General features: G+C 35.4%; 1 protein-coding gene across 2 annotated transcripts in view; it reads right to left on the bottom strand.

Annotated features, from left to right (window-relative positions):
- Window positions 1-15,240, bottom strand: part of ANKS1B (ankyrin repeat and sterile alpha motif domain containing 1B) — a 396,726-nt gene that overhangs the window by 205,475 nt on the left and 176,011 nt on the right. For both annotated transcript variants that reach the window (XM_053977912.1, XM_053977910.1), the window contains exons 13-14: window positions 5,548-6,128; window positions 3,577-3,649 (exon numbers count right to left, since the gene is read on the bottom strand). In XM_053977912.1, coding sequence (XP_053833887.1) covers window positions 3,577-3,649; window positions 5,548-6,128 — 654 coding nt within the window. The remainder of the gene's footprint in view (window positions 1-3,576; window positions 3,650-5,547; window positions 6,129-15,240) is intronic.

Below are 15,240 nucleotides of genomic sequence, written 5' to 3' on the forward strand. Positions count from 1 at the left end.
CCATTATTGTTCTTTATCCTATGCTAATGGTTGGTGCAATCCTTTGTAATTTGGCAAAATTTGACTCTTTGAAGAAGCACATCAGCCATAATTTAAGTGCCAGGTGTTGTAGATGTTTCCAGATCATCTTAAGAAGAAGATCAGTACCCAGCAGCACCTTTTATTTGCTCTTGGTAACAGGGATTTTTTTATTCCTTGGGCTAGTATTTGGTTTTTGATTTTTTTTTTTTTTTTTCAGTTATCAAGAGTTGTTCTTACTTGTTTCCTGGTCAGTACTCCTGCTTTTAATTTGTCAGAGGATATCAACAGTCATCTTCCTCTCTGTAGTTTTAAGTTTGCTCCTCCAGTACCTGTACTGCTACCAAATGGAAAGCTCTGCTTTAACTTTTTTGTTCCTGAATGCATGCCATGGATGAAGTCCTCATGAGCATACTCACTTTTGAATCTCTCCTTTTACTGCTCCTCTAATTGCTTAAGACATTTCTCTGGAGATCTAAGAGAAGTCTTTCCAGACACCACCAGTAGAAAAATATAGGCCAAAGTTCTGGCAAGTCCATTCAAGAATTTCATCACAAGATATCATCATTGTCTAATTTTAAATATAGCTACTTAATTCGGAGCATATGACATATTTCCTCTCAAATATTTTTCACTGAGAATGAGATACTATGTAGTACAAAAAGCTCTTTATGTTCATGTCTGATAGAGCATTTGTGTTTGAATTTTACATATTTTTGGGTTTTTTAGCAGTTCATGAAAACACTGAAGTATAATATGAAGTGCAGGACTAAGCAAACACTAAAATGAAGGATCCCACAGGAAGCTACATTTACTCTTCAGTATTACCAGGAATTCTGCTACTTGCTAGAAAGTTATTAGACAAGTGAAGCTGCCTGAATACAGTGCTCAATAGTCTAGATGCTTGCAGTTCAAAAGTAGAAGTTTCTTTGACTTACACACTCCGAACATTAAAAATATTACTTGTAAGCTTTACTGGATAAGCTTTTTCCACATATATTCAAATAAAAGCTAAAATCCCTCATATTTATACATAAATTGACAAAGTGTTTCAAAATTATGTTATCTGATACCATAATACTTAATTTTTATTCCTAAGCATAGGCCAGATCTTTACCTTTGGTTGTGCTGTGTTTAAGGAGAAGCCTGCTAGCAGTGAGAAGTAAGAATTCCTTATTTCCTCCTAGATAACCTATTATTTGGTTATTACTAAGACAATAAAAAATATTATACTTGAAGTATAACATGTTTGATGCATGTAATGCATTTGATTCAATAATAGTTCCCTTTACTTTGCTGCCTAAATTGTGTTTGACTGAATCTGGAAATGGCCAAAAGGAATGAAAAGTGGAAGATACACATTTGAAGCTGCATATATTCAGGTCTATAGGAGAAAAACATGTCTTTATTGCAAGCTGCATGTAAAGCAAAACTGATACAATTTAAGGAAAGATAGCTGTATTTTGATTGATCATAGCTTGATGTCTTAATTAAGATCAAAATCAAGTTATCATCCTAAACTAGCTAGACCGTTAAGGAGTTGACAGGAAAGACAAAAAATGTTGGTGTTCAGAAAGCTGCACACTGAATAGAAATTAAGGACTCAATGTCTACTCCGGGAAAAGAAGCAAAGAGTAGATCTTCTGCCATCTGCAAGGGTTGAAACACTAAATGCCATATTTCTATGTCAAGAAAAATAAGGTATGCAGTAGAAGTGCAAAATGGCTGATAACAACAGTTGTGAGGTATTTTCTGATCTTAAAAAAGTAGAAAATGAAAAGCAGTGGTCAATCATGAGAACAAATAGAGTAGTATTTACACATCACTAAAATATGGAAATTTTCAAACATATACTATTGTTGCTATTGTCTCCATTTCATGGCTTTTACTTGCTCTGCAGTTTCTTACCCTACACCTGATTCTGCCTTTGGTGCCTGCGTGCTGCTGTGGGAAGCTGACCCTGGCTGCATGCCAGGCGCCCAGCAAGCCACTCCATCACTGCCCTGAGCAAGACAGGGCACGGGAGAGAATAAGACAGAAAAAAAAACCCCCTTGGGTCAAGATAAAGGCAATTTAATACAGCAAAAGAAAAGGTCTGTGCAAAACCAAAGGAAAACAAAAGATTTATTCTCTACTTCCTATATAGCTGGTGATATCCAGCCTCCCTCTCCTTTTTCTTAGCTTTTATTCCTGTACAGCCCTATATGGTATGGAATATTCCTTTGCAGCTTGAGTCAGCTGTCCTGGGTATGTCCCCTCTCAAGGTCTTGCCCACCCTCTCCCTACTGGCAAGGGGGGAATGTTGGAGAGGCAGCCTTGGTGCTGAGCGAGCACCAGAGTGTTTGACGGGTGAACACCTTTCTAGCTACTCATGCAAAGAACTGTGAAGGCTGCTGTGGGAAAGATAACTCCATCTTCAGTAGACCCAGTACAACTACCATAATAAAATATAAGACACAGAAAATCCTGAATTATTTATAATATCTTCAGAAATTATTCACTATCTTGTAACGTGGAGTTTGTCTGTGAACGGTTCTGTTTTCCAATGCTGCAAGTTGCAGAAAGAACAGACTGCCAGAACAACATGCCTAGCATTTCTCATGATATTGCCCCTTACTCTTTTTAGAAAAAAAAATAAGCTGAGTCTGCTTGTTTTATCTGCAATTATATTTGCATTCAAAAAAGTTATTTTCTCGTTATCCTAGATCCCCTTTTCACTGCAAGCTACTGTTAAAAAAACCTGTGTCAATTATATTTAATTGATAAGAGATAGCTTCACCCTGTATATGTGTAATGCACCATGAAATGGACAGTTGTTCAAATATATCCTTTTCCAAATTTTAAGCGATAAGGTACATAACATCCTACCCTATATATAAACTCAATGCAATTTTTAGCAGGGATGTACCAGTACAGCTGAATAACACAGCTTTGCCTCAGGACTAAATTATTCGGACGTGCAAGTCAGTTTTCCCTCCATGAGTTGGGGAGAAGACATAATAAAATGCTTTAAAAATTCTTATCAGCACAGATGCACAGGTTTATGCTGACAGACCAACAGGCTAAGCATGACTTAGTAGCAGAGGTTTTCAAATTTTCCCATCATTGCTAACACCAGTCACTGTCTGTCAGCAACATTTTCAGCCCTGTGCCAAATATTTCTTCGAAGCAGCATTATACAATAAAATACTTAGAAAGTGTCAGCAGTTAATGGATTATTTATACTCAGAGTTCCATCATTTCAAACAAAACCTCATCTGAAAAAGATTGTAAAATACCCCCCTAGAAGAAAGGCTTCAATACAAAGACATTAATGGAATATTTTTTCTGGTAAGATTTCAAAACAACATTAATGATTCCAATATGCTATTTAAAGCAACAGCTCCAGGACACTGGGTCTAATGCATCTCTAACAGTAAACAACATAGATTCTGTTCATGGTTATTCAAATATCTACAAATGATTTCAACACAGTGGGTTACTTAGCAATGTCTTATCCACAGTTTCCCTATGGAAAATTACGTCAAAATTAAACAATAGTCAGTTGTTTTTCCTTACTTGTAGTGTGATCTTTCATCTCCCCCAGTCCAGTATTAATTCCAGCATCTATTGAACTCATGATTTTATCAATCTACAAAAGAGAGAACAGTGAAACAATTGAAGGATCCCATATTCAGTATTTTATTTTAGTTTTTCATGCATAGATTTATGGCATTATTAACCTCATTAGGAAAAAAACAATCAAAATTGTAAAAATGCATAAATCAAAAGTAGACAATCAATTTCTCCACTTTGATTTGGAGATTGCAATTTGATTTGCAATTTTGTATGTTAGCAAAAACTGAGGCTTGGGACTAGTATTTCTTTCTCCATGGTAGAGTTCCTTACACACTGATGACTCTGGTCATGTAGGTATGACCACTAGTAGTTTATTCAAGCAGTAATATTAATGAATAAAAAAATTATCTTGTATGTTCCAAAGTATTTAAAATACACACAATTAGATCAATTGTTCAATTCATATTTCCAGAGAATTTCCTAGCCCCCTTTTCTTTCAATCTACCCCAAGGCCACTAAATAGGTATGAAACATAATTGTGTCCCCACATACCACAGAACAACATTCTCTGTGAAACAACACTGCACTGATCCCAAAACTTACTCACATGTTTCTAAGGCACATTGAACTTACTAGGTCAAAACCACTGTATCTATTTTATTTTCTGTAAGAACAGGACAAACCAAAAAGTGAATTAAAAGGTTGCTGTGGACTAAAAAGGTAGACAAAGAGAAACACACTTTACTAAGCTTAATATTAGGACTAGTAGGAAAAGTATGTATTAGTCACTGGTGACAGGAGAAAGTCTGGAAATTATGACAGAATCTGCAGATTGAGCATTCATACTTTATACATAAATATATACATATATTATGGCACTTTTTTTACTTTTAAGATCAAACCTTGATGACCATGTAGAAAGGCAAACCTGGTCCTGATTCTAATCAGGATTTTATAATAACATATCCAAGTTGTAACGATCAAAACCTGATATCCTTAGTACATCTTCACTGACAGAGTATTTCCCTCACAAAAGTGCCTTAAAATGCCCTATCAAATCAGACACTTAGGCTAGCTTGAAACATTTTCCTAGAAAAATAACCAACCACATAATCAAACTCGGGGTTCTTTCTGAACACAATAGCACCCTGGAGATAGATGAATTTCCCCACTCTAGTAGTTTTAAAGAGAAATGCTCCCTTCTCTGTAGGAGCAGTAGAGATCTAAACATTTCACACTCTTAATTTACCTCAATGAGATGGGCACTTCTGTGTCTATGAAGAACCGTTTACATTCTTGAAATTCAGTACAGGAAAAAAAAGTTAAACATAAGGTGTCTAAAAATTAATTTAAATTGAATTCTAAACCTAAAATAAAGTCTCTCATATGAGCAAGCATGTGCACTACAAATTCAGTGTGGAAATTTCTGTTAGTAGTCCTGGATTCATTGCAGCTATAAGAGTATTCCCACTTCACACAGCAGCCAGGTATGTGCCAAGCATTTTGTACACAGGCTACACAGCAGTTTGAGGATACGATACATAAGGAGGGTTTGTAGAATGCTCAATCAACTCTATTGCTGCCATTTTCTCCTGGCTCTTGCTGATGGGCACTGCCATGGTGGAAATAATTAGCAAATATGTAAACAATAGGCAGTTACAAAAGATTTTACCAACATTATTATTGTAAATGGTGAAGGCTTTAGTAGACAATAATTTCAGTGCCACAAAAAATTGCAGAATTACTTCTGGTTAACTTCATTCACTAGGGAAACAATAGACTTTATTGAGTGGGCAGCATGTGAATGGAAATGCTTTGCATTTTGTGCCAGCTGTTGAACTCCCATGCAGTACCCTGTGACATTCGCTCTGAGGTTTGCAGTGTGGAATACTCACTTTTTGTCTCTGAAACTGAAAACAATAACAGTGTCTTCACAAGACCACAGTACTTAAAAAATGGAAAAAACCTTACTTCTTCCCACTCTGATGTGAAGGAAGGTGTTCTCTCTGAATTCCCTTTGGAGCACTGTGGCTTTGGTGTGGGTTCACTCCAATTGCTTCTTGCTTTTTTATCATTTGGTGGATGGGTGATAAGATTAGAATCAGATTTTGAAACATTTTTGCACAAATGCATTTCCAGCAAGGTCTTTGGTAAAGATCGTATTCTGCCCAGCGTGCACGCTCGCTCCACAAATCCTCCAGTGGTAATAACCCATTGTTCACTGATCCTTGGTGCACCAACCAGGGTATGATTTTCTGCTGGTTTATTCTTAGTATGAAATATGGTTCTGTTTACAATTGGTGGCTTTTTTTTCTTAACAGGAGGATCAGAGCTGCTCTCTTTCCGTAGCTGTATCTGCTGCGCTGCGCTCTTGCTCAAAATGCTTTTCTCCAGTGGCCCACTGCACAGGTTTACTTTGCTGTACAGCTGGAGTGGATTTTCAGGTGGGTCACATGCAGGTGATGATCCATGAAGTAAACCTGCAAACTGCTCAGCAGGGTGTCCTTCAGGAAGCTCACTTTCAGTGGATGTTTCACCCTGGCTACATTGCTCTGAAATGAGAGAATACCTTGTAAACATAAAAAGGTGATAAAATACTGCAAACAAAAAAATCCTTACTCCCCTCAAAATTACTTTTTAATGCTGCTTGGTACATTCTTGTGTAAAGAAACAAAATACACCTATGCCATGAACTGATTTATTATTCTCTTAAAAAAATCTTGAATACGGCTATTTTATCCTGACTAAAATATCTGCTGGAAGAACAACCAACAGTGCTCAGTGCTATATATAAATTCAGTGAAAAAACAAATTTATAAGATAAAATAGGCCACTGCTATTCCATCAATTTGATGATATCTCTTTTAATTTGCTATTGAGTTGAAATGTGCACAAATTACATAGTTTAGTATGATGAATTAGGTAGGTAGTTTGTAGGTGGTAAAATACATGAAGAACCATTATTGTCACGAATATTCTTAGTAATTTTTCCTTTTATAGCCATTATAATAATAGTGAATTTACACTATGATGCCTTTTTACTGACAGTCTCTAAGGAATAGATCTGAGTGTTGTTTTTATTTTCGGGAACTTTGGAGAATAGTAATAGTAACCATTGGGAAAAAAGAACACAAGTCTTTTCAAGCACACTTTATATGTAACTTAGCATATACATAAACACAAAAAGCAACCACAGAAAAATGCATTTCTTTGGCAAGGTTTAGAGTGGATTATTAAAATTCTATGGCTCTTTTTTACACTTGTAGCTGAAAGACCTAGGAGAGGGGAAAAAAAAAGGAGGCCTGCGCTGCCTCACCTAAAGTGTTGGTGTGGTTAACATCACTCCATCAATATGGCATTAAGTCAGCATGTTCTAGTCAGAATAACTGTGTCCCTACTAATGGTCACATTCTTTAACTACTTCATTAAAGATACATAAATTAATCTCATTCCTTATAGAAGTTGTATGTTCTAGATAAAATCTAACTGTAGGACTGTGAGCACAGCAGTAGCTACCACAATGAATTGAGCATAGCATCATGCCATAATGTGCAAAGATATTGAGTAGTTTTCTCCAATTAACTAAAATATCTGGTGGCAAAAAAAAAACCAATCAAGTCTCAAAATATCCTTTCTAAAAGAAACCAGTGCTTGACTTTATGAATGATAGAAGAGAGATGTTGGTATCTACTTCAAAACTTCATCAACTCATTTACTAGTCAGCAGCTTAAAAATATAATATTAAATGCTTTTCTATATATGATAAAATTCTAAGAATCTAAGAAAATATACTTTTCTTCTTTGAGAAACAACCAACTAGAATATACACTTCAGACATTTTGCAACCAAAAAGATGTGAGCTGTTATGGAGAAAGGTTAAATGTAGGACATGACAGAGCTTAAGGGATCAATAAACCCAGAAAAATTTGGTTTAGGGGAAAAATTCAGGGGAAAAGGAGGACATGGGGCATTCTCTCTTTGATTTCTGAAAGTTGCTGATTTATACATATGTCTGCAATGTTGAAGGTGAATTCAAAATGAGGAATAAATTATGAAAATAATGACTGCTTTGTTGTTACTCCTTTACATGAAAAACTCAGTAGCTGAGATTCTGCTCCAGATTAAGTCACCTCATTTTTCTACATGGGTAAGAAGCACATTAGCTCCTACCATAGAGATCAGATTAATAAAGTGAGTGGAACCTATCACTCTCTGTACTCTGTTAACTGGGCTAACTACACTGCCAGCGACTTACAGGAGACCGCATTCCATTTGTGTCCAGATACCTACATTTATATATCTGTCATGAACTGAATCCTATTTTGATATTCCAGACAGGGATCTTATAGCTGTGTATTGAACTCATTGAAGAGAGAAATATTTTTGTCAGGACAAAGCAAACCAGGAGGGAATAAATTAGGAAAAAGAAAATTGCAAGAATTTCACTACTAGCTCTGCTACTTCTATGTTACTAAATAGTACTGGCCAACAGCTATGAGGATCTGAAGGAATTATTAGGCTCATGTCCTTTAAGTTAAACTCTCCTCATTCTCAAGACATAGCTAGTCCATCCAAATAATTAGTGGGAATAGTCTCTGTTCTCAGCTAAAACTTGCACTGTGCCTGGGCACTGTCTAGGTGGGTCTATTCAGTATTGGCCAAAGACTGGCAAAACCCAAACAGTTTAAGAGCACAGACTGCCAAGCACCAGTGGCATCTCATGCCCTGATTTTGCTGAATTTACTACCATAAACAAGTTCTTACTGAGAACTCCTATTCCCCTGTGGTCAGTACTGACCACTAGATAGTGTGTGTCTGTGTCTTACAAATATATGTACTGACCACTAGAAAGTGTGTGTGTGTCTCTTACTTTCCAGCAGTGACGCAGTGAGAGCATATCAAAACATTAATTCTGCTTGTTTTGACAGTCGATGTGGCAGCAAAGATTCCAAATATATTGTATGAGCCTTTTTCATCTTGATCTTTCACAACCCTTACTGTACTATGTATACATAAGTATATATATTCTACTTTAGGTATAACTTTCATCTTTAAAATACTCACAAAAATACCTTAAGGCTCAGGAAAAATTAAAACAAAGGTTGCTCGTGCACCCATTAGTCTTCTTATGTGTTAGCAAGGACTCTATTTCACTTTTTAAAAGATCACTATTAGTTTTCAAAAATACCCTATTTCACTTAATGTTGAGAATAAAGTTTGCCTAATGAAGAAGCTCCTCAACATTTTCATAGTATCATAGAACTGTTCAGTTTGGAAAAGACCTCTAAGATCATCAAGTCCAACTGTTAAACCAGCACTGCCAAGTCCACCATCACTACCAATCCATGTCCCTAAGTGTCACATCACATCTTTTAAATATTTCCAGGGATTTATATTCTCTTTGTTCAATAAGAGTGGTCTTATTACCTATTTACTGCACAGCATCTAAATTCTTCTTTGAATATCAAGTTCTTTAACAGCTTCTCAAATTTTTATGATGTCCACTATCTAAGAAATTCACAAATATGAACTCATGTATCCTTCTAAGGTAAGATTGTAATGTGATATTATGCTAATTTGAAAAATGGGAGATAAGGCATATGGATATAATGCTGAAAATGCAAAAATGTTTAGGCATCTGATTTGAGATTCCCCAAGATTTTCTTTGTTCAGAGTATTAAATACTTTTAAACACAGAATATTTTCAAAGCATAGTCACTATTCATTTCAGTAGATCAAAAAAATCAAACCTCTAATGTGTCAAATCCATCATTCAAAAACCAAGAAACATGGTTAATGGCTACTTGGGTAACGTTCTGTCTTGACCAGAGCAAAAAAAGTCCTGGCAGAGACAGGTAGACTCTTATTAAAGAGACTTTTAATAAGATCTTTGCTAATTCTGCAGCAAAGTAAGCAAAGATCTTATAGATATACCTTCTTCACCCCATAACTTTGAGCAATGCAAACCACATCTATACTAGGCAACAAAAAAGACTGGGGCTGTCAGGGAAAAAAAAATCCATGTGGTCATGATGAAGGTTAAGAAGCAAGCTGCACTGCAGCCCTAAAACAGGTTATCCAGAGTGGTGCCATGTGCACCCCTGGACAGTTTCAAGACCTGTTTAGTAAAAGATATGTCTGATCTCATAATGACAGTCCTGCTCCAAAGAGGAGGATGGACTAGAAATCCTCCAGATATCCAACAGTTTAATGAACCAATTCTAATTCTGAATCTTCTGACTTTTGACCTGATAACTGTTAAGGTTAATGCTCTTTGAATACTGACTTGCATTATTATTTTAGTTTCCTAATGCAGTTAATATTTAGTACTTTTATGTTCAGCAAATAAGGAGAGTACAGAGAGGACTATAGCACTGCTCTAAATAGTACAGTAGCCTATCACTCCCTGTCATGTTCTAAAGAAATCATAGAAGGAAAAAAATAAACCATACAACAGGTAATCATAAAATTATTTCCTAGAGTACACTTTTCTTTCTTATTCCAAGTCAGTATTTGTTGACTTAAGACCTAAAAAGTGAGATGCTGAATAACCTCTTCAAACTGCACCATGATCTAAAAATGCAGATTCATTGTTCAAAGGAATATCCAAGATCTCCATCTCAAGAACTTAAGGAATGAAAAGCTTTACACAGGATAATACCACTAGTATAACCTTGCTAAAATAGGCAACTTTATAAAAAAAATTAAATCCTATCTTTTATTAATTACCCATCTCTGAGACAGACTTTTTAAATTGCTGCATATTTCTGTCATAAACTTCAAGAAAAAAATGATACTGAAATCAATATTTATCCTGAAGCTTAGTAGCAATGCAAAACTGTGATATTTTATATATTATTTTCTGGTTTTAAACATATCAAAATAATTATTTTTTTGAATATTGCTGTATATTGAAAAAACCCCAATGCTATTAAACTATTTATTAATTCTTGCTATTATTATTTCAACCAACTTAACTGGCACTAAGAATTTATATAAACAATTACATTACATAGTCTATACTCAGTGAACAGCCATATAATAATGACAGCTTTTTCTTCTCCCAGGCATTTGAGTAAACTTTATGAGAAGGAACTTTAGGAAAGAGGGTGGGGACACAAGGGAACAGGAGAAGTTCAAGCTCTTGGACTCAGTCCCAGAGAAGCATTCAGCTTATAAGTAATTTTTTTTTTTCTTTTTGCAAGTACATTTATTTTTGTAATTAAAAAAAAAAAACAAAAACACAACAGAAAGAGATCTTGCTTCCTTACCAGATACTGCTTTTCTTACCACTTTATCTTTTTACTTGTAAATAGTATCATAAATACCAAAACATAAACAGATGTCATTTCTACAGAACTTTAGCGTTATTAAAAGTGCACATAAAGCTTATCCATCTGAGAGGATTACTTCTGAAAATCACTGTGATACTGCCATATCTGTGTTACAAGGAAAACATTTACATTTGGAGCTACAAATAAATTCAGTTGTGCCATAATCTCAAAGCCACAGATACATATTGCTATTATCACCAGTTTATATACAACCAAACTGGTATTTAGGCAGCAGATTGCAATTCAATCAGCTATTTATTTTCACACTGATGCACCCTAGCACAGTTGCCTGTGGTACATATATAGAACTCTATGGAATACCATTTCTCACTTTCAGTATTCGAGAGTTATAATTTACAGATGCTTCATCAAACTCAGATATTTTTTCCTGATTCTGACTCCAAGACTGCAGAGCACATTAAGAAAATCAGAAGCACACTGAATACTGTGAATTTTGCATTCACGTAAAATTGGAAATAGTCTTATTCACATTTGTATCTCAAGAGATTCCATGTTCCTAACTAAAGTACATTCAGGAGAATAACAGTTGTTAATAACACTAATGAAAAGAGCTGTAATAGATAAATTATAATGACAGAGTTAGATCTTTAACAGGCATTGCTGTTGCCATGGTGCAAAATTTCTAATGTAAAATAAAAATCCACTAGAAAATTGTTCTATAACTATGGTAACAACTGTATTGTGACCTGATTATTCTATTCAACTTCTGTTTTCATTTGATCCAGAAAGATGTTTTTAGCATCACACTTTGCACATGTGTAATATCTGCCCAAAAATGTATTCTCAACTCCCTTTTCCTCACATTCAGTTGATTGCTAAAACCAACAGTCAGAACTGAGCAATATTTGGAAACTACCCTCTTACAGAAGGATGGGTAAGCATATTTGCATGGTAAAGATTGCTTTGCAAACACTAGAATACCCTCAGTAGTGAGGATATCAGTTGTATTGCCAAAGCAATATAAAAGAGGATGATCAACAAGAAAAGATGTAAACCAGAAAATTCATAGTATTTAAAAACAGAAGTAGCAATATTCAGGAAGGCATTATTTCACACAGCAAACAACACTGCACTCTGACCAAGCTACAGCTCTTTGAAGGCAGCACTTTGGCTGCAGATATCTTAGATGAGGCAGAACAATGTTTTCGCACTCAAGGAAAAGTTAGAGCAAGGTACAATGGACCTGGGAGACAGAACAAGATTACTTAAGCAAGTGATGAAGACTGTGGGCTTCTACTGTCACCAGCAACAACACAGAAGAGGAGCAATAGTGTCTGGCCAGACTGCAGTTTCTTCTTCTGGTCATTCCTAAATCTGGAGAAACCACCAAAAAGTGGTTGGCAAGGTTGCTGTTGATGGTCTCCAGGCTCTGTGCCCAGATTCCAACACTGCCAGCTTCTCAAAACTCATTCCCTTAGAAATCATAGTGAGCATCTCTGTAGGTTGGGATTTTGCTCTTATAAGCTTCAAAACTGCCAATTCACCCCTTAGTATTGCAGTCTGCACTTGACTCTGTACTGAGGGGTTTTACTGCCTCATTGTCTGTACCTTCATTATTTCATTATGACCCATCAGAAACTGAAAAGATGAGAAAGATTTTCAGGGAAAGATATGGAGTTTTCTGAACATTGCTAGCCAGCATCTAACGAAGAAAGAAAGCTTTGGGTGAGGAAGGATATTAGGCAGTTATTACTGCTAATTCCAACCACATTATAATGCCTAAATATAGTCCTTGCCCAAATTTTCAGCAATAGCAGTGTAATCGGGTACAAACAGAGTTAATTTTAGCTCTTATTGAACTGTTTTGTCTCTTCTGTACATCTTCAGAATTTTTTTTATATATTCATATTCTGTATTAGAGGAGGATATAAATGTAATTTTCGCAATCACATAAAGAGTTAATCTTTTACTGCAAAATTCAACACAGACAAAAATAAAGAGCTGCAGCTGCCACCTCCATAATGCCGTTTCCATGAGGATTTCTTTCTATGTGACTATATAAGGCTTGGTTCCTAGACATCTTAAAGACAGACAGGCTCTCATGAACCATCACCTTTTACAGAACAAAATTCTGCCTTATGCCTGCACATCAAAATAAGGATTCTTCAGAAAAATAACATGCTAACATTTTTATGGACTAAACATATCAGACTGATAAAATAATGGTCAATATCCCTCAGGTGAAATGCTGGACAAATTCAACACTCACATTCAAGCTAAAATTCTGCTGGAATGTTTCAGCTTTGCCATGCAGCAAAAGCAAAAAGAAATCCTCTCAGTGTGTTTTTGCAATTTTTAGTGAATGTTTCATAAGAAATTCTGAGAGGTGAATGGCAATGGATTTAAAATGTAATTCTGCAGAGAGATCACATATAATCACATTGAGAAATTCTGTGGGGATCTCTTCAGCAGAAAGCAGTTGAGTGGGTTGTGGCTGTGCTCAGAAAGTACATGTTAATTTGACAATATAGTACAGCAGGGCAGAGTAATACAAAAGGAAAACTTGGTGACACTTAATAACTAAAGTCAGTGCAAAGCAATATCAATGTGATAGATGAGCTCTTGAAACCATATCGTTTGGTTGAAGACTGTAAACCTGTTACATGTTTCATTCCTGGCATTTCACACATCACATGCAAAGAAGGAATGACAAATTTTTCCACCAAGTGGGAACAAAACTTACGATATACAAGGCAAAAGAAACTGTAAGAAATAGTGGATGATTCTTAGAATAATGTTTCTAAAAGGAGACATTGCACAACAATTTCATTTAAAAGGAATGATTTACCTTAGCAACAACTCAGTTTCCCCCATCATGAGACAAGACCAGAAAGCAAACAAAGCATATGTTCTGTCATTTGCACTGACCATACATTTCTCTTTTCTAACCTCGATATAGAATATATTTCTGATCAGAGCAGTATTTTTAAGATACTTTATCTTGTCTCTTCTTTCATTACATATACAAGATCATCTATGCTCTTTTTCAACTCCAGCAAGAATGGAATTGGTGTTTTCATAAGAAATAATATAAAATGAAGGCCCCCTACCCCAAATAGTTTCTTTCAGTTCTTGCTAAATCCGTTAGGTTGTAGGGACAAAAAAGTGTACAAAAATTAAGAATGTCTAGAAAATATCTGTGGCTGTAGAATGAAATTTCAGTTCTAGATGTAGGTACATATACAGTCATGGAAAATTTGATTCAGATTTTCAACTCTATGTGGAACATTCACTGAAATTTTATATAATTGCTTACATGTGACTGTATTGAAACTATTCACTGAAAATCATAGTCTTTTATCAAGCTTGCAGATCACCACATCTTTTAGTTATAAATACTGATTGGGGAAAATGAGAGAATAAAAACCAAATTAACTGTATTTACTTTCTCCTAATGATTTATTTGGGGGTTGCAAATGTGAGAGGATAACCATTTAATTTCTTTTGAAAAGTATTTACAAAACATAAATCATCTTTAAAAAATTGACACAATAATGTAAAAAATAATTTATCTAAGAATAATAACTTTCTAGGCATATTTAATATCTCTCAAAATTGTTTACTTTTCACAAGTAACTATATTTACTTTCAAAAGTAATATTACACACAGGATGCTTAAAAGAAGCTGTGAAATGAAGGGCAGAGATTCAGGTGTCTAAATGCAGACACTTATGGCCATTTTAGGGTATCCAAAGTGACTGCAAAGGCTGACAGTGTGACAACACAACTTGGAACACAACTTTGTCTTTCTGGTGAAGCAGCTAGAGGTCAGAAACAGTATTTGTAGTATCCAAGTTGGTCTAGACACCTGGTTTGGCACTAGAATTGTTTCTTAGAGATCAAATGGTAGCCGACTAGGAGTACTGAGTGTAGATGTAGACAATAAATCTCAAAGAATCCTTTACTGTAGAATAAATAATTTCATGTGCGCATATACTCCATTTCAGATGACTTACATACACTTACTTTAAATAGGACTGAAAAGTTGTTACAATTTTAAATAATGATTGTTGATATTTATATCAAAATAGCCATCAAGTTAAGAGGCTAGAACACCTGAGTGCCACAGAGCATGAAAAGGCTGGCTGACACCAGGTATCAGTTTATGATATTTTGGAAAGATATGTGCATTTGGAACATGAAATTCACCTGCTTTAAATTACCTATGACTGCTAGGGGAGTAGCATAGTTAGCAGTCAATGTGTAGCTTTTTTTAGCTAGTAGGATGCAGAAAAGCACTTGCTCAATTTTAGATACAGTTAAAGGAAAAATGAGTATTAGACTAGTGTTGCTCAGACATGGAAGAGCA

Source organism: Vidua macroura, chromosome 5 (genome assembly GCF_024509145.1).
Source record: "Vidua macroura isolate BioBank_ID:100142 chromosome 5, ASM2450914v1, whole genome shotgun sequence".
Taxonomy (NCBI): Eukaryota; Metazoa; Chordata; class Aves; order Passeriformes; family Viduidae; genus Vidua; species Vidua macroura.